The sequence below is a fragment of the Hyla sarda genome, chromosome 3 (genome assembly GCF_029499605.1).
Source record: "Hyla sarda isolate aHylSar1 chromosome 3, aHylSar1.hap1, whole genome shotgun sequence".
Lineage (NCBI taxonomy): Eukaryota > Metazoa > Chordata > Amphibia > Anura > Hylidae > Hyla > Hyla sarda.
In genome coordinates, this window is record NC_079191.1 from 173969489 (window position 1) to 173995008 (window position 25520).

Consider the following 25520-nt stretch of genomic DNA (forward strand, 5'->3'; position numbering starts at 1 on the left):
GACGCCACACCCACGAGAGCTGGGTGCGAGCGTGCGTTTCCCAGACGTGGAGGACGGATAGGGCAATCCACCAAAAAATGTTCGGTACTGGCACAGTACAGACAAAGATTCTCTTCCTTACGGCGATTCCTCTCTTCCAGGGTCAGGCGAGACCGATCCACTTGCATGGCCTCCTCGGCGGGAGGCCTAGGCGCAGATTGCAATGGAGACTGTGGGAGAGGTGTCCAGAGATCTAAGTCTTTTTCCTGGCGGAGCTCTTGATGCCTCTCAGAAAAACGCATGTCAATGCGAGTGGCTAGATGAATGAGTTCATGCAGGTTAGCAGGAGTTTCTCGTGCGGCCAGAACATCTTTAATGTTGCTGGATAGGCCTTTTTTAAAGGTCGCGCAGAGGGCCTCATTATTCCAGGATAGTTCAGAAGCAAGAGTACGGAATTGTATGGCGTACTCGCCAACGGAAGAATTACCCTGGACCAGGTTCAGCAGGGCAGTCTCAGCAGAAGAGGCTCGGGCAGGTTCCTCAAAGACACTTCGAATTTCCGAGAAGAAGGAGTGTACAGAGGCAGTGACGGGGTCATTGCGGTCCCAGAGCGGTGTGGCCCATGACAGGGCTTTTCCAGACAGAAGGCTGACTACGAAAGCCACCTTAGACCTTTCAGTAGGAAACTGGTCCGACATCATCTCCAAGTGCAGGGAACATTGCGAAAGAAAGCCACGGCAAAACTTAGAGTCCCCATTAAATTTGTCCGGCAAGGACAGGCGGAGGCTAGGAGTGGCCACTCGCTGCGGAAGGGGTGCAGGAGCTGGCGGAGGAGATGATTGCTGCTGAAGTTGCGACTGAAGTTGGTGCACAATGGTGGACACTTCCGACAGCTGGTGGGTTAGATGGGCGATCTGTCGGGCTTGCTGGGCGACCACCGTGGTGATATCAGAGGCAACTGGCAGGGGAACCTCAGCGGGATCCATGGCCGGATCTACTGTCACGATGCCGGCTGGCAGGTAGTGGATCCTCTGTGCCAGAGAGGGATTGGCGAGGACCGTGTTAGTGGACCGGTTCTAAGTCACTACTGGTTTTCACCAGAGCCCGCCGCAAAGCGGGATGGTCTTGCTGCGGCGGTAGTGACCAGGTCGTATCCACTAGCAACGGCTCAACCTCTCTGACTGCTGAAGATAAGCGCGGTACAAGGGAGTAGACAGAAGCAAGGTCGGACGTAGCAGAAGGTCGGGGGCAGGCGGCAAGGTTCGTAGTCAGGGTGGATAGCAGAAGTTCTGGTACACAAGCTTTGGACACACAAAACGCTTTCACTAGGCACAAGGGCAACAAGATCCGGCAAGGGAGTGCAAGGGAGGAGACCAGATATAGCCAGGGAGCAGGTGGGAGCCAATTAAGCTAATTGGGCCAGGCACCAATCATTGGTGCACTGGCCCTTTAAGTCTCAGGGAGCTGGCGCGCGCGTGCCCTAGAGAGCGGAGCCGCACGCGCCAGCACATGACAGCAGGAGACGGGAACGGGTAAGTGACCTGGGATGCGATTCGCGAGCGGGCGCATCCCGCTGTGCGAATCGCATCCCCGACGGCCATTACAGTGCAGCGCTCCCGGTCAGCGGGACCGACCGGGGCGCTGCGGAGAGAGAGGCGCCGAACGCGCTCCGGGGAGGAGCGGGGACCCGGAGCGCTAGGCGTAACAGGCTGAATGACACAGCGTGGAGGTGGCGGCAGCATGAGAACATATAGTGGTTGAATGACACAGCGTGGAGGTGGTGGCAGCATGAGGAGAACATATAGTGGCTGAATGACACAGCCTGGAGTTGGCGGCAACATGAAGAGACACCATAGTGGCTGAATGACACAGCCTGGAGTTGGCGGCAGCATGAGGAGACCGCATAGTGGCTGAATGACAGAGCCTGGAGGTGGCGGAAGTATGAGTAGACCATATAGTGGCTGAATGGCCTAGCTTGGAGTTGGCAGCAGCAAGAGGAGACCACATAGTGGCTGAATGACACAGCCTGAAGGTGGCGGAAGCATGAATAGACTATATAGTGGCTGAATGGCACAGCCTGGAGTTGGCGACAGCAAGAGAAGACCACAGAGTAGCTGAATGACACAGCGTGGAGGTGGCGGCAGCATGAAAAGAGCATATAGTGACTGAATGACACAGCTTGGAGTTGGCGGTAAAATGACGAGACACCATAGTGGCTGAATGACAGCCTGGAGGTGGCGGCAGCATGAAGAGAGCATATAGTAGCTGAATGACACAGCGTGAAAGTGGCGGCAGCATGAGAAGAACATATAGTGGCTGAATGACATAGCTTGGAGGTGGCGGAAGTATGAGTAGGCAGAGAAAAATTATATAATAATAAAATATTATATAACCAGTCCTCAAGGGGTAGTGAAAAAAAGAAAAAAGGGAAAAAGAATAGGAGAAAAGGGGTGACAATAAACAATATACAGTAATAGTGATAATAAAAATAAAAATGGTAATAAAAAGCCTGAAAGGGTACAATGAATGAAATAATCTTAAACATTTATAACATTTTAATAATGCAATCAATACCCGAGCAGGGCCCTTGCTCAGGTATTAAAAATATAGAATAAAGTGTCCTAAAATATGATGCAAAAAATTGCCAGCCATCTCAGAAAAGAGAGATGGCTGGCAATTTTTTGCATCATATTTTAGGACACTTTATTCTATATTTTTAACCTCCCTGGCGGTATGATTCTGTCTGGAAATTTGTACCAAAAGCAGTACAATTTTTTGCACTGAATTTCACATCTCCCCCCGCCCATTTCACATCTCCCCCGTCACATTCCCCCTCCCTTGTCACATTCCCCCTCTAACTTGTCACATCCCCCCCATCACATTCTCCCCCCTCCTTGTCACATTCTCCTCCCCCCTTGTCACATTACCCCTCCTTGTCACATTCTCCCCCCTCCTTGTCACATTCTCCCCCCTCCTTGTCACATTCTTCCCCCCCTTGTCACATTCCCCCCCCTTGTCACATTCTCCCCCTTCATGTTACATTCCCTTCCCCCTGTCACATCCCCCCCTTGTCACATCCCCCCCTTCATGTCACATTCCCCTCCCCCCTGTCACATCCCCCCCTGTCACATTCCCCCCCTGTCACATTCCCCCCTCTGTCACATCCCCCCTCTGTCACATCCCCCCCCTGTCACATTCCCCCCCCTGTCACATTCCCCCCCTGTCACATCCCCCCCCCCTTGTCACATCCCCCCCTCTGTCACATTTCCCCCTTTGTCACATTCTTTCCCCCCCCTCTCACCTTGTCTTGTCCTGCAGCAGCATACACTGGGTTTGCCGGGCAGATTTCAAACCTAGTGTATTTGCTGCAGAACAAGTCCTTTCCCCTTCAGCCAATCACAGGCTTTACACCACTGCGGCCTGTGGTTGGCTGAAAAGTGAAAGGTCCTGTAAGATGAATAGTGAAGAGAGCAGGGACCAGAGCGCACAGAGGGGAACGACATCTGCAGGGACCGGGATTAGGTGAGCAAAAGTTTTTTTTTATTTTACTCCTTTTTCCTTTTACACTTAGCTCAGTGTTTTTCTAACAGGGTGCCTCCAGCTGTTGTGAAACTACTACTCCCAGCATGCCCGGACAGCCTTTGGCTGTTTGGGCATGCTGAGAGTTGTAGTTTTGCAACAGCTGGAGGCCCCCTGGTAGGGAAACACTGACTTTTAGTATTTTTCTTTACCTGCTCTGGCCGACCCCCGCAATGGGAGCCGACCAGAGCAGATAATCGCATGTTTTCCCGGGGGCCGCATCGCTATATCGCATTGCTTTTGTGATATATTGTGCAGCCCGGCCAGGAGCTCTGCAATTCTACCCCAAGCGTGACTCGGGGTTACCGATCCTGGCAGGGAAAATTAACCCCGAGTCACGCTCGGGATTACCGCTCAGGAGGTTAATACCTGAGCAAGGGCCCTGCTCGGGTATTGATTGTATTATTAAAATGTAATAAATGTTTAAGATTATTTAATTCATTGTACCCTTTCAGGCTTTTTATTACCATTTTTATTTTTATTATCACTATTACTGTATATTGTTTATTGTCACCCCCTTTTCTCCTATTCTTTTTCCCTTTTTTCTTTTTTCCACTACCCCTTGAGGACTGGTTATATAATATTTTATTATTATATAATTTTTCTTGGCCTACTATTTGGTCTTTTAGGGTTCTTAGTCCATACCAGTTAACCTCGGGTTAGAATATTGATTGAGCTGCACTAAATCTATTCTATATTCGGAAGTATGAGTAAACCATATAGTAGCTGAATGCCACAGCGTGGAGTTGGCGACAGCAAGAGGAGACCACATAGTGGGTGAATGACACAGCCTGGAGGTGGCGGAAGCATGAGTAGACCATATAGTGGATGAATGGCACAGCCTGGAGTTGGAGGCAGCAAAAGGAGACCATATAGTGGCTGAATGACACAGCTTAGAGTTGGCGGCAGCATGAGAAGACCATATAGTGGCTGAATGACACAGTCTGGAGGTGGCGGAAGAATGAGTAGACCGTATAGTGACTGAACGACATGCTGCCGCCAACTCCAGGTTGTGTCATTCATCCGCTATATGTTCTCCTCATGCTGCCACCACCTCCACGCTGTGTCATGCAGCCACTATATATGTTCTCCTCATGTTGCAGCCACCTCCACGCTATGTCATTCATCCACTATATGGTCTCCTCATGCTGCTGCCAACCCCAGGCTGTGTCAATCAGCCACTATATGGTCTACACATTCTTCCACCACCTCCAGGCTGTGCCATTCAGCCACTATATAGTCTTCTCATGCTGCCGCCAACTCCAGGCGGCAGCATGAGGAGAACATGTAGTATCTGAATGACACAGCGTGGAGGTGGCGGCAGCATAAGGAGAATATATAGTGGCGGAATGACACAGTGTGGAGGTGGTTGCAGCATGAGGAGAACATATAGTATTTGAATGAGACAGCCTGGAGGTGGCAACAGCAGCATCAGGAGTCCTGAAAGTGACCTGGTGACAGAGTGGTGCGGTGCTGGCAATACCAGTACCCGGTAACGAAGGTGGGTGAAAAAAGGTCTGATGCAGAGGAATGTTTGTAACTGGGGAGCAGCGCCTTAAATCTGTTTTGCACTATCAATATTTGTGAAGTGTTGGTGTGGCACCATGGTCAATCTACTCTGAGGAATCAGGCATTGTTGGGTGGAAATCCTGGCTGAACCATGCCTGATTCATCTTCACAAAGGTCAGTCTCTCCACATTGAGGATGAGAGACAATAATCTGGCAGAATGACACAGCCTGGAATTGACAGCAGCAAGAGGAGACCATATAGTGGCTGAATGACACAGCCTGGAGTTGACAGAAGCATGAGTAAACTATATAGTAGCTAAATGGCACAGCCTGGAGTTGGCGGCAGCAAGAAGAGATCATATAGTGGCTGAATGAGACAGCGTGGAGGTGGCTGCAGCATGAGGAGAACATATAGTGGCTTTAATGACACAACCTGGAGTTGGTGGCAGCATGAGGAGACAACATAGCTGAAGCAGTCTGCGCTGCCGGATAGCCGTTTATGCGATGGCCCTGACATACAAAAGCATCGTATGTTGATGCTGCCTTCAGCATCGCATGAAGGCCATCGTATGTTGAAATTATCGTATGTCGGGGCCATCGTAGGTCGGGGGGTCACTGTACACATCAGTGCTGCAGCACACAGTCGCTGTACACCACCCAAAATTGCACTTTCTCTCTCAATCTCCCTCGCTTCCCTATCAGTCCTTCTAGGCAGGATTTGTGTTCAATTGAGTTGAATTGCTGCTGTTCTTCTGTGCAACACACTGCTGTAATAGAACGCTATAGACAGTGGCTGGGAGGTAAATCGCTGCAGTAAGAATGCTTTTCTGTGAAACACACACTGCTCTCTGTCCCTATCTGTGTGCAACAGAACACTGACTTGACTAGGAGGTGAAGCTTTTGGAGAAAGCTTTTCTGTGCAACACACTGCGCCGTCTAACCCTATCTATCTCTCTGCAGTGAAAGGCTGAAGTGACTGGCCACAATATGGCTGCCCATTATATAGGGCTGTGACATCACAGGGGTGACTGGCTGCTCATAGGCTGCATCCTGCATGTGATTCAGGGTCATCCCGCCTACCCTTTTTCCCGCCTTCCCAGGATTCCTTGCCCCATGTCCTCATATGTGGATCTGCCATTTTAGATGCCCTGGAGCCTGGACCGCACTAAATGGAGTTTAACCCCTTAGCGACCAAGGACATATATTTACGTCCTAGGTTGGCTCCCGCGATATAACGCGGAGTCACGCTGTGAGGTCGGTCCCAGCATGTATCGCTGTGCCGCACGCTATTAACCCTTTAGACGTGGCGTTCAAAGTTGAACGCTGCGTCTAAAACAAAAGTGAAAGCTGCCCGGCTGCTCAGTGGGGCTGATCGGGACTACCGCAGTGAAAATGCTGTGTCCCGATCAGCTGGGACACGAGCGCAGGTCCTCTTACCTGCCTCCGGCGTGTCCCCGCCAATAACGCTGATCATTGCAAGGCTATGGCTTTGCAGTGAACAGTGCTGGCAATCAGTGTGTGCAGTGCTATAGGTCCCTATGGGAGCTATAACACTGCAAAAAAAAAGTGTAAAAAAAAAGTTAATAAATGTGATTTAACCCTTTCCTTAATAAAAGTTCAAATCACCCTCCTTTTCCCATAAATAAAAAAAACACCATGTAAATAAAAATAAATATAAATATCGCCGCGTGCGTAAATGTCCGAACTATAAAAATATATAATTAATTAAACCGCACGGTCAATGGCGTACGTGCAAAAAAAATTCCAAAGTCCAAAATAACGTATTTTTGGTCGCTTTTTATATCATGAAAAAATGAATAAAAAGCGATCAAAAAGTCTGATCAATACAAAAATGGTACCACTAAAAACTTCAGATCACGGCGCAAAAAATGAGCCCTCAGACTGCCCCATATACAGAAAAAAGTTATAGGGGTCAGAAGATGACAATTTTAAACGTATACATTTTTTTGCATGTAGTTATGATTTTTTACAGAAGTACAACAAAATCAAACCTATATAAATAGGATATCATTTTAATCATATGGACCTACAGAATAAAGATAAGGTGTAATTTTTTAAACGGAAGCCCCCAAAAGTTACAAAATTGTGTTTTTTCTTCAATTTTGTCGCACAATTATTTTTTTTCCCGTTTCGCCGTAGATTTTTGGGTAAAATGACTGATGTCACAGCAAAGTAGAATTGGTGGCGCAAAAAATAAGCCATCATATGGATTTTTAGGTGCAAAATTTAAAGGGTTATGATTTTTAAAAGGTGAGGAGGAAAAAACGAAAGTGCAAAAACGGAAAAACCTGTGGTACTTAAGAGGTTAATGAAGCAATTTGCGATATTCGCATTCCTTGCTAATCGAATTTTTACAGAAATTCGTAACAAATTTGCATCCGTCAGACTCGGTTCACTCTTCCCTAGTGCCAACATTTACGGCCATGACTGTAAATCAGCTGGAGCAGTTTGCTATAAGGAGTGGGCCGAGATACCTGTAGTTAAGTGTAGAAGTCTCACTGAGAATATTGTTTTTTAAAATGATTCTGTTGAACCACAGTTCAAAAGCAATGTCTGATTTTATCAGTTATTTTATAGTAATGTTTTGTTCATTATTACTTTTGTCAGTTTCAAGTTATTTCAAAGAGCATTGTGTGTTTTCCTGTCTTAATCGAAAGGGTACCAACAATTTTGTCCACATCTGTATATACAACTGTGTGAATCAATTATTGTCATAAAAAATGATTGTCATTATTAACCGAGGGGTATCTTGTCAGAAAGGCAGGGTGAAACAAGCAGGTGGAACAAGTATTTACAAATCCGAAAACTATCAGAAGGAAACTAACGTGACTACTGAAAAAAAAAGGGCAAAATAATGGGGACTAACTACATAAGCAATAATAACTCAAAGTACAGCATGAATATAACTCAAAACACTGACCACAATATATATATATACATATACATATATATATATATATATCTACATGTGATAAGGATATCACTAAGCAGAATTAATCAACGAGAGGAATTTATATCTGTAACTGTAAAGCACTTACCAACTGGGGAACAGCTAAAGGTCTGTGTATGGGTGATCCTGCTGATATTTGTCAACTATGCAGTGATTGTTCTAATAGCCTATTAGGGGTATTTGTATATGCAAGGATACAGTCACCTTTTCCCAAGTCAAGCACATACACACATTCAGAACATACATATACCCACACTTGCTACATACATACTACTTTTACTATTCTTAAGAAATAAATTAAAGTGCCTGTACCCATGTCAAGTACATATAGTAACTTTCAAAAGTATTAACCTCACATATTTTCCTGTTTCATTAGATTAGAGCCTTGAAATAAATGAATCATGATTTAGAGTTTATGTAATGGACCCAAACAGTTCATATTGTTACAGTGGAATGAAAAAAAGACCTTGTTTAAAAATAAAAACTGAAAAGTTTTGAGTGCATAAGTGTTTACCTCCTTTGCATGAAACACCTAAGTTGTCATTTAACCTATTAACTTGAGAAGTGAGAAGAATTTTTAAATATGGCACATCTACAGAAAAGAGAAGTCAGCCCACTAAAAGATACGGGGCAAGGAGGATATTAATAAGAGATTCAAGACCCAACAATAACACTGAAGGAGCTCTAAATATCCACAGAAGTGATGACAGTATTAGCCCATTGCACCACTATAAGCTGTACATGCTATAGATTCGGGCTTTATGCAAAAGTGTCCATTGCTTAAAGAAAGAAAACCCCTTTGAAATTCGCCAAGCACATGCATATTCCATCTCTGGACCCCCTGACCCCTCTGAACTGCTTGCGGAAACTAAAGGTGGTTGGAAAGCAAAAATGGCCGATTAGGCACAGGATATGCCATAAAAGGAGAACCATTTCTGGTGTGTGTGAAGATTCAAAGGTCATTAGCACTCCACTGAGCATTCTGGGAAAAGGTACATGTAAAGCAGCTCAATCACACCACATGTGAATTCACACCACATGTGAATCACACTAAAGATAGGGGAAAAGTTTCAGATCGTCGGGGGTCCGACCGCTGGGGCCTCCCACCATCTCCTGTACGGGGCCCCAGCAGCCTGCGGAAAGGGGGCATGTTGACCACCGCACGAAGTGGCGGCTGACAACTCTATGGCGGAGCCGGAGCGCTGCCTTCGGCAATCTCCGGCTCTGCCATAGTGATGTATTGAGGGGGCGTGTCGGACGCTGTTTTGTGCGGTGGTCAACACGCGCTATCTGGCCAGCGAGCCGGGTCCCATACGGAGAGATCGCAGGGGGGCCCAGTGGTCGGACCCCCCGCGATCTGAAACTTATCCCCTATCCTTAGGATAGGGGATAAGTTTTTCACCACTGAACTACCCCTTTAAAGGGAAGAGGATCTGTCACACCTTTCAAAGCCCATTCCAACAATAGAGCATGATTGTGACAACATCAAGCTGTAGGGATGCTTCTCATTGGCAATGACAGGAAAGCTGTTCAGGATTAAAGGAAAGATGACTGGCTGAATATACAGGGCAGTTCTTGTGGAAAACCTGTTTCACGCTTTGTTCACATATAGTTTTAACTTCACATAAGTATTTGCTCCTCATTATGGTCTGTACCATAAGCCAAAACCATGGTAGGTACCGACACAGAGAACTAAAGATTTGCATCTTGGTTGACTCCGAAGAAAGATGTCATCAGAAGGATAAAAAAACAGCACAGAAACAGGGATGAGAAGATATGACAGCAGGGGAGCGGTGGAGGTAAGTTTGCAGTAATTATTATATTACTACACAGGAATGTCTAAAGATAACTTTTACATGTGCCCGGAAAACCTCTTTAGTGACAGAAGAAAGGTAGATAATTTCTTATATGGATCAATCTTCTGTGCTTTGCCAGTGCTTGCTCTCCACATCCTAAATGTTCCCCCTTTATATCTGTTTACATTATGTGTCGTCATCACACATACTGTGCAATTTCATTCACTATTATTAATTCTGGATGTAAAGGGCGAACTCTCTTACTGTGATGAAGGACTGTAGTGTGATTTTTGCTCTATAGTTAAACCTTTTTTTACTGTATTCAGCACAGTAAAAAAAACTTGACCTTTCCCAGGGTTTTCTAGGGTTGTATGCGTAAAACTCACGCAGGCTTGAAAATCATGCTAGTTTACAAAAGTGTAATTTATTAAGATTTCTTAAGTAACCCTTTGATTTTATAAGTGACACAACTTGGGTCCTTTACAGTCACAGTTGTACTGGCAGGTATACTTCTGGACATTAAACCCATTGAATGCCATGCTATGAAATAGTTAAAGTGCTGTATTAGGCTGTGTGTTTTTCTCTGTGTAATTCCCACCTGTAAGAGAGCTCTCCTCCACATTACTAACAATGCCACATCCCTCCTCTGCAATTACCTTCCTAATAGACAGCCCCTGCTTGCCACCATGTCACAGTCTCCAACTGAGGTGTCATACAGAAGAATAAGAGCTGTCTCTAAAAGAGCAAGAGGAAAATATAAAATGGAGCATATAATTCCATATTCCACTGTTCTAGAGAGAACTATTAATAATAATCACAGTAATAAAAACAACAATAATAATTTGCATTTGCTAAGTGCTGTACTGTTAAATTGTATACAAAAGCACCATGCTGTGTGGAAAGATCAGCAGGACTACTTCATAGACGAAAGTAGCACAAAAATGAGGTTCTAACAAAAACTGTGTCAGAAAAGTAAAAACATAATCCAGTTGGATAAGAAAAAAGGTCATGAATTGCACACATTTAAAAGTAAAACAAAATTTAGTAAATACTTAAAATTCTCACTAAATCCTCTTTAATATCTTCCCATTACGCTATCTTATATTACAATTATAATTAAAAGGACAAAGAATAATAAAATAAATTTCCTTTTCAATAACGCCTAGCCTCACCAACTGACAACAGATAGGACCAGAACGAATCCTCAGGCTAGGCCATCATATCTGATCGATAAGGGTCTAAACCTGGCACCCCTGCTGGCAGTGGTTTGCCAAAACTGTGGCGCATTGCTGGGTGATGGACCTCCACTGATCAGATATTCATGGCCTATCCTGAGAAAAGTAATGGAAAACTCTTTAAGGGTCTATTCACATGTACAGTTTCCTGTGCATATTTAATGCTCAGGATTTGAAGCTGCAGATTTAAAATTGTGTTCAGTTATTTAGTATACATTGAACCCTTGGGCAGGTGTTATGTTAAACATATTTTTGAAGAATGTGTGCTGATTTGTCATTTTTTATTTTTACATGTCATTATTTATACAACATTTTTTTTTATCTTTAGGCCACTAAGCATCATTTTGAAGAGACCCTCTCATCAGATTTTACCATATATAATGCGTGGCCTGCAGGGATGGTGAGCATATATAGTTTAAAAGTCTCTCCCTCCTGCCCTGTAAGTAGTGCCCTGGACGGGAAGCTATACTAACCTAATCTCATCTACTGTGCTGTAATCACGCCCTCTCAGTGTGATTTACAGGCCGGCACGGCCCGAGTCATCACTCTGCTCCATCTGCTGTCAATAATGCTGATGAGGCGTAATTGCAGTTGGAGCCAAAGGGTCTAGGTATGTATAGCTCCCATCCCAGGGGAATACTTATGGGGTCAGTGGGGGACGCTTTCCTCACATCCCTGTGGGCAGGAACGTTTCCTTTGGATGATGAGGAAGAAGATTTGACCATATATAAAATGTTCCCTTTAAGCTCTTAGCTACATAGTGTATTTTAAGAAATTTTTATTTTTCCATCTTCGCCTTCCAAGAGTTCCAATTTTTCTGTACACTGTTCATTTCTCTTCTGGATCAACCACCGCGTGACTTGGAACTCTTACACTTGTGTATTTAAGTGATTGAATCACTTGTAATTCCTGTACCTGATGAAGAGCCCTGTTTGGGCTTAAAAAGCTGTGGTGCATTGCAGTACAGTAATAAAAGTCTTTTATTTTTATATCTACTTGCTTTTGATCATTATCAATCTTTATGAGAGGAAATACTTTTGTAGATGTTCCACTAATTCCTTATTGTCTAACTTTTGTCATAGACCTACTAGTATGAGGGCTTGTTTAGTTGCAGAATGAGTCTTCTCCTAAAGGGGTACTCCACTTGCCATACTCTAAATGCTGTTTTCGCCCTGCGGGGCTCGGCCACGCCCCTCGTGACATAACTACCACGCCCCCTCAATGCAAGTCGTCGTGCCGGCCGTCACGCCCCCGCCCATAGACTTGCATTGAGGGGAGTGGCCATGATGTCACAAGGGGCGTGGCTGACCCCCGCAGTGCGAAAACAGCATTTGGAAAATTTACTTTTGAACACTGGCCAGTGGAGTACCCCTTATATGACACCATTCAACAACTTCCCACTACAGCGATTTTTTGCTTACAACTTTTTCCTACTCACTTTCCAAGATCCTTAATGTTTTTATTTGTCAATCGATGAGTGCATCGATTGAGTGCATATTTTTCACAAGGTAGGTTGTACTTTTTATTGGCACCCTTCATTTTACCATGTCATTATTGCAAAACCAGAAATAAAAATGTATTTTTGGGATGAAATTGAAAAAAAAGCTCAAATTGCACAATTGTGTGGTTTGATAATTCTGTATGTTAAAAATAACTTAACTTTATTCTGTAGGTCATTATTATTACCAAAGTTATACCAAATTTATATTTGTAGTTTTTGTTCAGATTTTCTTTTTCCTTGGTGGGGCGGCTAGCTCTAGAAAGAATTCTAGTTGTTCCAAACTTCTTCCATGTAAGAATTATGGAGGTCATTGGGCTCTATAGAGCTTTTACTGCAGCAGAATCTTTGTACCATTCTCTAAATCTGTGTCTCCATACTGTCTATGAGCTTTACAAGCTGTACATTCCCTCTCTTGGCTTGGTTTTTGCTCTAATATCCATTGTCAGCTGTATATAGACAGGGCTGTATGTTTCGAGATCATGTCCAAACCAATGAATTTACCTCAGGTGACTCTGATCAAGGTGTAGTAACATCTCAAAGATGATCGATATTTAAGCACAAGGGTGCAACATAACAGAAAAGATCTGAAGATTTCCAAAATGCATTCTATTACTTTGATTTCATACCAAGTCATACTGAAGGTAACACGGGAAGGGGTGTGTTGACCACCACACCGCACCCCCTCAATACAGCGCTATGGCAGAGATGGCCGAAGGCAGCGCTCCGGCTCTGCCATATAGTTGTATTGAGGGGGCGTGTCAGCTGCCGCTTCCTGCGGTGGTCAACACACCCCCTTCCTGCGGGCTGCTGGGGCCCCATACAGGAGATCGTGGGGGGCCCAGCAGTCAGACCCCCTGAGATCTGAAACTTATCCCCTATCCTTAGGATAGGTGATAAGTTTTTCAGGACTGGACTACTCCTCTAATGGCAGCACACAAACCTGTGAAACTTTGTACTAAGGAGACGTGCGTGCACTGCTGTACAGGCATGGTGCACATGGTATGGTCACGAGTATGACTTATAAGGGCTTATGCACACTTTGGATATCCCACTCAGAATCAATTCTGTGTGGAATCTGCTTATAGCTGAATCTCATTGATCTCAATGGGATCTGCTGAAAAGTGAACACCACCGAGGTTTCTGAAGTAGAAATTCTGATGCTGGTCCAGATTCTGAAAAAAGAATGAACATGTTCATTCTTTTCTTCCTGCATAGAAAAGCCCATTGTCAGTGGGACTTTGAATTGCAGGGGTTATATTCCACTGCAAATTCTGCATGAAATTAACCCCGATTCAGGCCAGGGCAGTCCACTGATGGAATTCAGCAAGGAAATTTCTCGCTGAATTTTCGTAGTGTACCTGGGCCCTAAGAGTACATGGTGGTATTGATGCATCAGATATTTACATCTTTACCAGAGCACCACTAAATCATATGTAAATGATTATGAGAATGAGAATGTGAAGCTCACTCTCATTGGTCCGATTGTGCACATAAGTGTCAAAACATAAATATTGTAAATTCATCAAAATGTTTTGTCAGGTTTATCAATATTTTCATAGACCTTACAGGTCTTTGGAGTGTGTTATTACATACGGTTAAATCTAAGGTTTAGTTTTACTGCATATAGCAAGTTGTTATCCAGCAAAAGGCATTTTTCTTTCCAAATATATTATTTTTCTTCAACATTATACCCTTATTATATGAGTCAGGTTGGCAAAGACGTGTCCCTGCATGTATCCACAGCAGTAAAGGATGCTAGTTAGCAAAATCCTATTGAAGTCTTGATTATGGGAAGGTGAGAACTGCACAAGTAGAGTCTTGTAAAAGCTTACGCAAACCATTCCCTGTTGGTCAGACATGTGTAAGAGAGTGTCTAACACAACCACTGACTGAATAGTGCACCTAATCTTGGCTCTAGCGAGCTATGATCTCTTAACTTCTGCACTGCCAAGATCACGTGAGCTCATGTACAGTATATGACAATTTTATACTCCTAAAAATAATAATAATGTAGGCATTTACAGTATATAAACTGACTCTGTAGCTGATGAAAACAAGGGCTACTTACCCAACAAAAAGGTACTAAAATTATACTGTATGTACCAAAACTATTATGCATAACTGACATCTTTTAAGTTTTTTACAGTTGTAAAAAAACGTTGAGATAAATGTGGTAAAAGAGGCTTAAATCTCTGAAATCCCCTTTAAAACTTGTTCACATGGTGCATTAAAGTACAGTGCTTGCTCGACTGTCGCTCCATTCGGCTAGGTTGGGGGGAGGGGGCAAAGGGTTCTGTTGATGGAGTTTGTAGCATTGTTGGATGTATAAAGGCCTAGTCAGTAGTCAAGGTTTGACCTTTGCTTACTGCTGCTCCTGACACATCGATATTAGTACATGATCAGTGTGGGCAATGTGTCAGAAATGAGTTAGTGAGTGGGTAGAGATGAGACAGAAGATTGTCTAGTTGGATCATAACAAATTCCATTAACTGTGGGAGTCAACAGATCGCACTACAAACACCGGGCACATTACACCATTTCTGACTCTATGACCTTTACCTTTATGGCCATCTACAAGTCCAAATGTCAAACAACTCTGTGCAACCATTGAATAATATAATGCAGCATATAAATACATAAAGCATTGTCTGACTTCTAATGATAGTTACTTTCCTTGCCATGTCTGCATCCCCAGCGTCCTTCGTGACATATTCACTTTAGTCTTATAAAACTCTTGTGATTTTACTTGGTTGTATGAGTAAACGTTGAACAATACACTGTACATCACATTGATGTCTTGTTGTGATTTTACACACTTTTTTACGAACAATGTCACTTTTTTTGTGATGTTTTTCAGGGTTACTTTTCTGCAGCCAAAAAATACCCCCAAAAATCTAAAAATGCTGTGGCATCTTTCTTCTTTTTGTTATCTTTTGGTGCAATTTTTGGGTTCTTCTTCATATGACTTGGAAAACACGTGTTAAAAATGTATGACTAAAATAATGCTTGTAAAAACCACAAGCGAAAAAAAATAAGCTGTGTGTGAAGGAGACCTCAGAGAAGTTTATGAGCATAAAAGTTTCTGTCTGATCAAGCAAGCATTGGAAGAAATATGCAGAAGGGTCAAATTATATCTGAATTAAAAAGAGGAAAGAAAAAAACAGATGTAAAGATGAGTCTTAATTATATAATCATGGGATTATTGCTAGCGCTGCTGGTGCTAAGATATGCAAATCAAGGTTTTATTATCAGGCTCCATGTGAAGTGCAGCATTATTACTTATTGCAAGTGAAGCACATGCTGTGGTCGACTCCTCACTTAGACCAATGATGTTCTTGTGAACAAAAAAAATCAGTCTTTAATTTATTGAATGTCAGAATGTATGTAATGTTATAGCCCTAGAGTATTTTAGGGAACACATGTTAAATCTTCTCCCTATTTTGTTAATCAAAATCAACTTCTAAAATCATGTGCTATCATAAACCACATGTCAGAGATACTGCAGTGGTATATTGCCCACAGTACACCCATGGCTATGTTTGGTCTGTTTCCCAAAAATATATGCATTGTTTAAGGACTCAAATGCATAGTCTACGGCAGTGATTCCCAACCGCGGTGCTGTGGCACATGTGTGTGCCGTTCGGCACTACCCGTGGTGCTGCTGGATTTTGCCGTGACTTTTTTTTAAAAATGTCCTGCCCCTGCCTGCGCGCTTATGACTGACGGAGCAGGGGGGAAGGGAAGCCTGTGTGCGCACTGCGCACACAACGTCCCCCTGCTTCCCCCTCTCCCTTGCGGCGCAGTGAGCCGAAAATGGTGCCCTGAGGCCCCGTGCCCCGTGCCTGCCGTGGAACTGCAAGCTGAGCAGGCCAGCTTGCTTAAGGTACCGTACCCTTTCCACCCCTCTGTTACCCCTTCTCAACCCTGTCCAAACCCCCACCACCACCGTCATCCAGGTCCACCCTCTAACCCCCCATCACTCATGTCCACCCCCCCTGTCATCCATGTCCGCCTTGTCCACCTCCCTGTCCATCCCTGTCACCCACGTACACCACCCCTGTCACCCATGCCCACCAACCTGTCACTCATGTCCACCCCCCCTCTCACACATGTCCACTCTCCTACCATCCCCGTCACCCATGTCCACCCCCCTCTCACCCATGTCCACCCTCCTGTCATCCATGTCTGCCTTGTCCACTCCCCTGTCCATCCCTGTCACTCATGTTTACCCCCGTCACCCATGTTCACTCTTCTACACCCATCTGTCACCCTTGTACACCTCCCTACACCCTCTGTACACTCCTCTACACCCCTAAGTCACCCATGTACACCCATCTATCACCCATGTACACTCCTCTACACCCCTCTGTCACCCATGTACATTCCTCTACACCCCTCTGTCACCCATGTACACTCCTCTACACCCCTCTGTCACCCATGTATACTCCTCGATACCCCTCTGTGACCCATGTACATCCATCTGTCACCCATGTACACCCCTCTGTCACCCATGTACACTCCTCTACACCCCTCTGTCACCCATGTACACTCCTCTTCACCCATCTGTCACCCATGTGCACTCCTCTACACCCCTCTGTCACCCATATACACTCTTCTACACCCCTCTGTCACCCATGTACACTCCTCTACACCCCTCTGTCACCCATGTACACTCCTCTACACCCATCTGTCACCCATGTACACTCATCTACATCCATCTGTTACCCATGTACACTCCTCTACACCCATCTGTGACCCATGTACACCAATCTGTCATCCATGTACACTCCTCTACACCCCTCTGTACACTCCTCTACACCCCTCTGAACACTACAGCAGGTTTAACAGTGAAGAATTGTGTGTGGAAGAAATCGTGATGATGGCCCGGACCAGATGGAGAAGAGAAGGCAACGATACAAATTAGAGAAGACGTCATTTGTGAGTTGCTGTATAAAGCAGCACTTTAAACTGCATACCCACTGATAAATATAGTGCATTGCGTTTTTTACCGTTTATTCTTTTTTTTCTTGCTCGTCAACCTCGGTAGGGGTGCCCCGCGAAAAAAAAAATTCTGAGGTGTGCCCCGCCCCGAAAAAGGTTGAGAAACACTGGTCTACGGTATTGGAATACAAATACTGATATAAAATGCTGACCAAAATCCTACAATGTGAAAATGGCCTAAATATAGAGACATTCAAGCAATTGTATTTACTTATTCATCAGTTTAGATATTCCAAGAGGACTATGTTTTTAATCAGTCAGATATATTAAAGATAGTTAAGACTTTTGAAGCTTCTGATGGTGCCCAAATGATTCCGGTCTCTTATTGCTTTTGATGGCAGTTGGAAAAATCCATGTACCTCAGCTACAAGAAGAGAGTGCCTTTTTAGCCTTTTCTGAGGTGTTGCCACAGCATATCTTTTTTCCAACTGTATAGGAAAGCATAGTAGACTGCACAGTATACATTTTTAACATAAATGCACAAATTTACTGCTAAAAATAGTGGAATGTATCTTCGAGTTTCCATTCCAAAACAAATACTGAATTTTATACAAACTAAAAAATAAATTGCTATGTACATAGGGCAAGTTATGTTTAATGAAATCTAGAGCACAAAATACTTAGAGTACCTGTCATCAACAAAAACTTTTAATATGTTGATCATTAATGAAGAGATATTGTAATATATCTTCATTAAAAAATATTAATATTTATACCAGTTTTTTCATTTTATACTTTTGGCCACTAGGGGTCACTCTTCTATGCCTGGTCTGCAAGCAGCATCCTATGCTTTTCATAGTAAGTGTACAGCTTTTAGGACTAATGCTGAAGGGCTCTGGTCCTTCCACCGGAAGTTCAGTAATCTCAGCTCAGGACTCGCTCCCAGCCTGTGAGCTACAAGCCTACACATGCCTCTCATATAACAGCCAGTCACCTCCCCCTCCCCCCTCCTCTGTGTTTTCCCTGCCCCTCACCACACGTTATCTTATACATTGTATTATCTCACTGCACTCCCTGCTCAGTGCCCCCTCCCCCCCCCCCACATTCATCTTAATTGCTGCCTCTGTAATTGCTCCCACCGCCCCTGGTTCTCAGCATTGACTTTTTAGTGCAGAGAGACACAGGGGAGAGAGAGACAGGCTGCTGTCCCAACCCTGTACTTAGTCTGTATGCACACTGGTAACCAGGGTGCCTCCAGCTGTTGCAAAACTACAACTCCCAGCATGTCACGACAGCTGTTTGCTGTCTAGGCATGCTGGGAGTTGTAGTTTTGCAACAGCTGGAGGTGCCCTGGTTGGTAAACATTGCTGCAGAGGGAGAGCAGCATACAGGAAGACTAGCAGAAGCAGAGTCCCAGCCAGGCTTCATGTGACATCATGCCTGCCAGGACCCGCCTCCTTCCACCCCTCAGAAAGACAGTGCTCCTGAGCTAATGAAGAGGGATAAAAAAAAAGGTATTTCCACAGCGTTTTAAACCTCAATAAACACAGGGATAGGCATAGTTAGAGGAAGGGACAGATGGGAAGGGGGATCAGGGAAAGTTTAGATGATGACAGGTACTCTTTAAAAAAATATGTATACATTGTTTTATTTTTATACTATTTATACATCTGTTACCCTTCACTAATTATTTATGTCCTTTTTATCTACACATAAACAGGCCAACATTTCGCTACTTCACTTGGTACACCTGTATCCTGGGGATTCTGGGTTGTGTGACCATGATGTTCCTTATAAATGCCATCTATGCATCTGCCAGCATTGTGTTCATGTTGATCCTGCTCCTGTGTCTGCACTACTTATCGCCCAGTCATAGCTGGGGATTCATAACTCAGGCTCTCATCTTTCATCAGGTAAAATAAATGTATTAACAAAATTATTTTTATTTCAATATAGTCAGGTTATAGCAGTGCAAAATAAATATATTTGTTGGTTGTCGTAGAAAGTCATATTAATGTTTATAATAGGTGGAAAAATATCAGATTATGTATGACCAGATTTATTTATAATAGGTGGAAAAATATCATATTATGTATGACCAGATTTAGAGCACTAGGCTTGATATTGTGTACTCTGAAATTCTCTCTAGTTCATGTTCATCCAAGCATAGGAAATAAAAATAGTATGTAAAGAAAAATACTTGAGAGATAAATGAAAGTGGCTTATATTATTAAAACTGGGTTGAGATACTGTAATGATGCAAGATGTGGATCCACTGACCTGTGAGGCCAATGACTTGGGCCGTATCAGGAAGCAGAGTCTAAGGTGCCGCTAGTCTTCCCCAGAGCCCGCCGCAAGGCAGGATGGCTTGCTGCAGGAGGCGGCACCCAGGTCGCAACCCCCCCGATATGACTTATATGATTAAGAGCTCCGGTGCGTGAGCCCCCTAAGGGACGGGGGCGCGCGCGCCGGAGCTGTGACAGAGTGGAGGCAGCAGGGGAGCGAGGAGGTGAGGGATGGGCTGGGATTCCCATGCGGGCGCATCCCGCGATGCGAATCCCAGCCCCGCCAGCAGTAGCAGGAGACAGGGCCATAGCGGAGGCAGGCGAGAAGCAGGGAGGTGAGCACTCATGGTCGGAGCGCCGGACCGGAGAGCTCACCATGACAGATACTATTTTGTATGGATTTTGGGAACTGTCAAGAACTCAAAGGGGTTTTCTGGCTGCCACAATTAAATTAAAAAACTTTGACCTACCTTTCGCCGCTCCCCCGGTTTGGCCAAATTTTGACTAAAGTGTATTTGGATCTTCATTTTTCCATTATGCCTGGATTGCCACAATTAAATTAATAAACTTTGACTTACCTTTCAACATTTCCCCACTGTCCTGCCCTCTGGTTGGTCTTCCTGCCTTTGGGACACATTGCACAGAGGGCTCAACTAATCGGTGGCCGCAGTAATGTCCAGCCTCAGCCAGTGATTGGCTGAGTGGCGGTATGACGTATTGGGCCCAGGCACCAGGAAGAATATCAGGCCAGACTCAATGCATCAAACTGCCGCTCAACCTATTGTCAGCTGAAGTAGGACATTGCAGCAATTGAAGATTAGCTGAGCTACAGTGTGACGAGTTGGACCCAAAAGCAGGAAGAAGACTGCTGCAGCAGAGGATAGGACACTGAGAAGTTGCATAAGGTAAGTCAAAATTTTATATTTTAATTGCGGAATCCCGGGCTAATTTTTTTTGGATAACCCCTTTAAGGTCCAAATACACTTTAGTAAAAAGTTTGCCAAACCAGCCTACTTTGACTGGACCAGCTGACTGTCTAAAGTGTATACCTTATGATTGTCACTTGACTGAGGACAAGACAGAGAAGGGTCGTGCACGTTGGATTTCAACTGTCCGGCCTTTTATTTTCTTAAATGGGCACTCTCATTAAAACAAATTTTTGCTATTGCACTCCTTATGGTAAATAAAAAAGATTTCTAATATACTTTGATTTAAAAAAATGAAGTTTACTATGTTTTATTTGTGCTTAAAAAAGCTCAAGAGAACATTTCCCCCCCCCCTCTTATACACAGATTTGGATCCAAAGCCCAAACACAGGAAGTGCAGCCTGGAGGGCTGGGGGGGGTCCAACCAACAGCCTATGGCAGTTAAGTGTGAGAGGAGCTATGATTGGATGAGGCTGGACACACCCCCTTAGCACTCCCGGCTGCGCTTTCTATGTTTGGTCTTCGGTCCTAAGTCTGTGTATAAGATGGGGGGGGGGGGGGGGGGGGGAATGTGCTCTTGAGCTTTTTTAAGCACAGATAAAACATAGAAAACTTCATTTTTTTTTAAACAAAGCATATTAGAAATATTTTTTATTTACCATAAGGAGTGCAATAGCAAAAAATTAATTTTAATGAGAGTTACCCTTTAAGCTTACTTCACCTTTCCCCATTGAGAACACATAAACCATTGACCATGCCGAACATACATGTGTATTGGGGGACCGTAAGAGATAGCTGTTCAACCAACAGCTATTGAAGCTGTATGGCCACAATTTCTACACAGTGGGGGAGATTTATCAAAACCTGTGCAAGGGAAAGTTCCCAGTTGCCCATAGCAACCAATCAGATTGCTTATTTTATTTTGCTAATAATGAAAGAAGCGATCTGATTGGTTGCTATGGGCAACTGGGAACTTTTCCTCTGCACAGTTTTTTGATAAATCTCCCCCATTATCCTGTTTATTGTCAGACTGGGAAAGGCAAAGCTCAAAGTTCCAGTTGGTGGCCAGCTTTCCCTGATATGTGGCAGTAAAAGCACTGACAAAACAATAGTGGGAATAAAGGGAGAGTTATCCAAACCTGTGTAGAGTAAAAGTGGAGCAGTTGCCCATAGCTACCAATCAGATTGCTTCTTTTTCTTTTTCACAGGCCTCTTTAAAATTGAAAGAAGTGATCTGATTGGTTGCTATGGGCAACTGCGCCATTCTTCCTATGCACAAGTTTTGATAAATCTTCCCCATAGACCATATTTTGTAAAAGTAAGATTTTGCATAAGTTCTATTCTATAATGAGGTGTTTTTTAAAATTATTTCATTTAAAGAAGGCAGATGGTACTATGGGCTTAGGATCCACATTGTTGAGTAATATTCATGCCTCAAAAATCTCCTGCCTTAGTTAAAAAAAAAATACTTTTGTGCAATTATTTTCTCAGATAAAGCAAATGTGTGTGAAAAGCTTCCAAAAAGTCTTTTGCCCTAGAGAGTAGGCCCAATAATAAATCAATCATTGAACTTATGGTGTCACCACTAAAATGTAGTCATATGTTTTATTTAATTTAGAAAATGCTGTAAACCCCTACTTGGAGGAAGGTTACCGTACCTCTCTTTCTATAATATTTCATTACACAGTTGCATAAGTAAGTCTACTAGTAAAAAAAAAAAAAAAAACATCATTAAGAATATTTCTTATCTCTCGATAATATAGTAACTTATAAAACTAATTCACTATGTTACAAAACCATCCTTTTCCTGAGAAAGGAATCAAGGTGGTCCCGAGTTTTTTCTTCTTAGGCTAAGTTTGCATATGCGTTAGAGCTCCGTTCACAGAATCGGTTCAAATAGCGTGGACACAGATTTGCACTTAGCCTTAATTTTCTTTTTTTATTACCATGTTCTGGCTCAATTATAAATACTACAATATATTACAAATGTGGTATCATAAATGTTTACCATTCTAGGATACACCTGTAAAAGTATTTATGAGGACTCTGATTTCAGTATAACAAAATAAATATAAGAGATGAGAAAGAGGAGATGAAATGCTGTAGAAAATGAATACTTTATTGATTTTAGAAATTAAAAATCATTGGAGGAAAAAAAAATCTATGCGGACTAATTCAATAAGGCAAGGGGAGGGGGTGAACCCCTGTGTTATTGATAGGAGAGTATATCTAAGGCTTTATCTCCATATACACACATACAAGATAAACTTATGCATTCAGCCCTGGCTGAGTAATAGAATTTGCTATTAGATGTACCCACCACCAGTGTCTGCAGAATCCCATCGGGAATAATATCTTGTCTTTCTGTGCTAATGATAGTGGGGTCTCATTGTACAGACACAAAGCCCACCACCTGTTCAATCTCTGCATTGAAATCAGCCACATTACACTCTAATGTAATATTATTACTGGGCTCACTTATCTTTTTCATAGCTGGCTTTCTGTTTAATACAAAGCTTTTGACACTTAGCATGGAGAATGCTGTCTTTACATACCCTGTTAGCTGTCCATTTACTGCAAATTTCATCCCTTTCTCTGCCCTTCTTAACTCTTCCTCCTCTGCACAACATTGAACAGGGAAGATGTGATGTAAAAGCGTGTTATTACTGAATAATATTCATCATTGAATTTAAATGGATTCTTTTGTTAAGAATAAGCTGTATGAAAAAGTAGTCATGACAAAAATGAAACGAACTATTAACTGTATTGTACCGCAAACTCTACAGCTACTTTACAAACTCTTGCATTTCACTGCTGATCGGACTTGTTTTTTAAGAAGACAGGAGTAGGCAAGATGATACATCTTCTCTAGATGTCTTGGCTAGTTCACAGATTAGGCCTAAGGAAATACAGTAATTAGTGTATATAAATAGAGAATACAGTGGCTGTCTTTCTGTCTCGTGTTGAAACCATGTCTAACATTACGATATGAATTTTGCATATGTGTAGAATGGTCGCTTTGGGCACTTTTTTTCTCTTAATAAAACATTCCCAGAAGATAGCCATAATTTTTTTTCCAATAAATATGCTAACATATCTGCAATACATATATGGCCCATAGCCATAAAATCATGATTACTTCATGCTATTCAATGAGGCACATCAAATTAGGTTTAGTGTGAGACAAATTCAATCTGACTTGCTCTATTTAATGGTCTCACAGTGATACTCACTATGAGGGAAATGTATCAAAACCTGTCCAGAGGAAAAGTTGCCCAGTTGCCCATAGCAACCAATCAGCTAGCTTCTTTTATTTTTAACAAGGCCTCTGCAAAATGAAAGAAGCGATCTGATTGGTTGCTATGGGACACTGGGAAACTTTTCCTTTGCACAGGTTTTGATAAATCTCCCCCTATGTTTTGACCTTATATATGTCCCAACACATGAAATTCAGCAACGTTCTACTTCTGTGATAACAAGGAACATTGATTGCGAGACTTTATAAATACTAAAATGATCTGCCAAGCTGTCCACAGTCATTAGATTAGCATTGGCAGAGCCCAATATTACTAAATGAAGCTTCTGGACCAAAATGCTAAATCTGTAACAGGCCCCCAAACTATTACGCGTCATTTGGGGCAGAGAGCGGCCTCTCAGGCTCCATGTTCTACTGTAACCACAACCTCTGCCTTTACTACAGTTACATTTCTGTGTCCTAGATCATTAGGGGGTATAATCATGGTAGCTGATGGGCTGAATTAGGGCTGGTGCTGATGGTCAAACACCAGTTTACTTTAACCTTAGTTCTGTTTTTTTTTTTCTTAAACCAAAGGGTAGACTCAGGGCTACCATTGGATTCAGGCTATCATGTGGCGAGGAGTGTAAGGGATTATTCATTTGTGGATGCCCTAACCCACACAAAGAGATATGATCTTTGCTGAAAACTCCCAATTCAATAACACAACAATGTATATATGAAAGGCTAAAATACCAAATGTAAAGAACAGGATCATAAATCAAATAGATTGTCCCTTCTCATCTTTTCACTTTTTTGGCCAATTCCAGCCTATTTGTGGCTGCTACAGTTGGTCAGAAAAGACGTAAGTAGCCAAATCATGGAAGCTAAGCAATTTGCGTAACTCCCGTTGACTTTATTGGAAGTTGCGCCATCAACATAGCCCTGCAAGCATTACTGTTTCCATCCAGGAGCGGACTGACCAGCCGGTCCAATCGTCCCTCGTCCGAAGGCCCGGCCGGGAAAAGGGCCCGCGCTGTCCGCCGCCTGTCACATTAAATAATAAAAAAAAAATTTAATTACCCACAGCCCGTGGTACCCGGGCCCCGGCGACCGCTGTGTCTGTGTTTTAGCCGGCGGGGAACAATGTCACTGGCTGCTGTGTCGCATCTCCCAGACAGCCACAGCAGCCCTGTAAGAGAACCGCAGTGGCTGCCTGGCAGCGGTGCTTAGGTCACGTGAACTTAACATCCAGCAGTGCCAGAGTTTACTGCTGCCGCTGAAGACCAGTGCACCCGGCCTGCTTGTCCTCATTGTCAGGGAGCCCTGCATGTCCTCAGTGTCTGGGAGCCCTGCTTGTCCTTAGTGTAGGGAGCCCTGCTTGTCCTCAGTGTATAGAGCCCTGCTTGTCCTCAGTGTACAGAGCCCTGCTTGTCCTCAGTGTCCGGAAGCCCTTCTTGTCCTCAGTGTCCAGAGCTCCTCTTGTCCTCAGTGTCCGGGAGCCCTGCTTGTCCTCAGTGTGCAGAGCCCTACTTGTCCTTAGTGTGCAGAGCCGTGCATGTC

At 43.6% G+C, this 25520-nt stretch overlaps 1 protein-coding gene across 6 annotated transcripts in view; it reads left to right on the forward strand.

Moving 5' to 3' along the window:
- The window catches only part of LOC130361886 (solute carrier family 12 member 9-like), a 338026-nt gene that overhangs the window by 297044 nt on the left and 15462 nt on the right, over window positions 1-25520 (forward strand). For all 6 annotated transcript variants that reach the window (XM_056565518.1, XM_056565522.1, XM_056565523.1 and 3 more), the window contains exon 10: window positions 19232-19424. In XM_056565518.1, the coding sequence (XP_056421493.1) occupies window positions 19232-19424 (193 nt within the window). The remainder of the gene's footprint in view (window positions 1-19231; window positions 19425-25520) is intronic.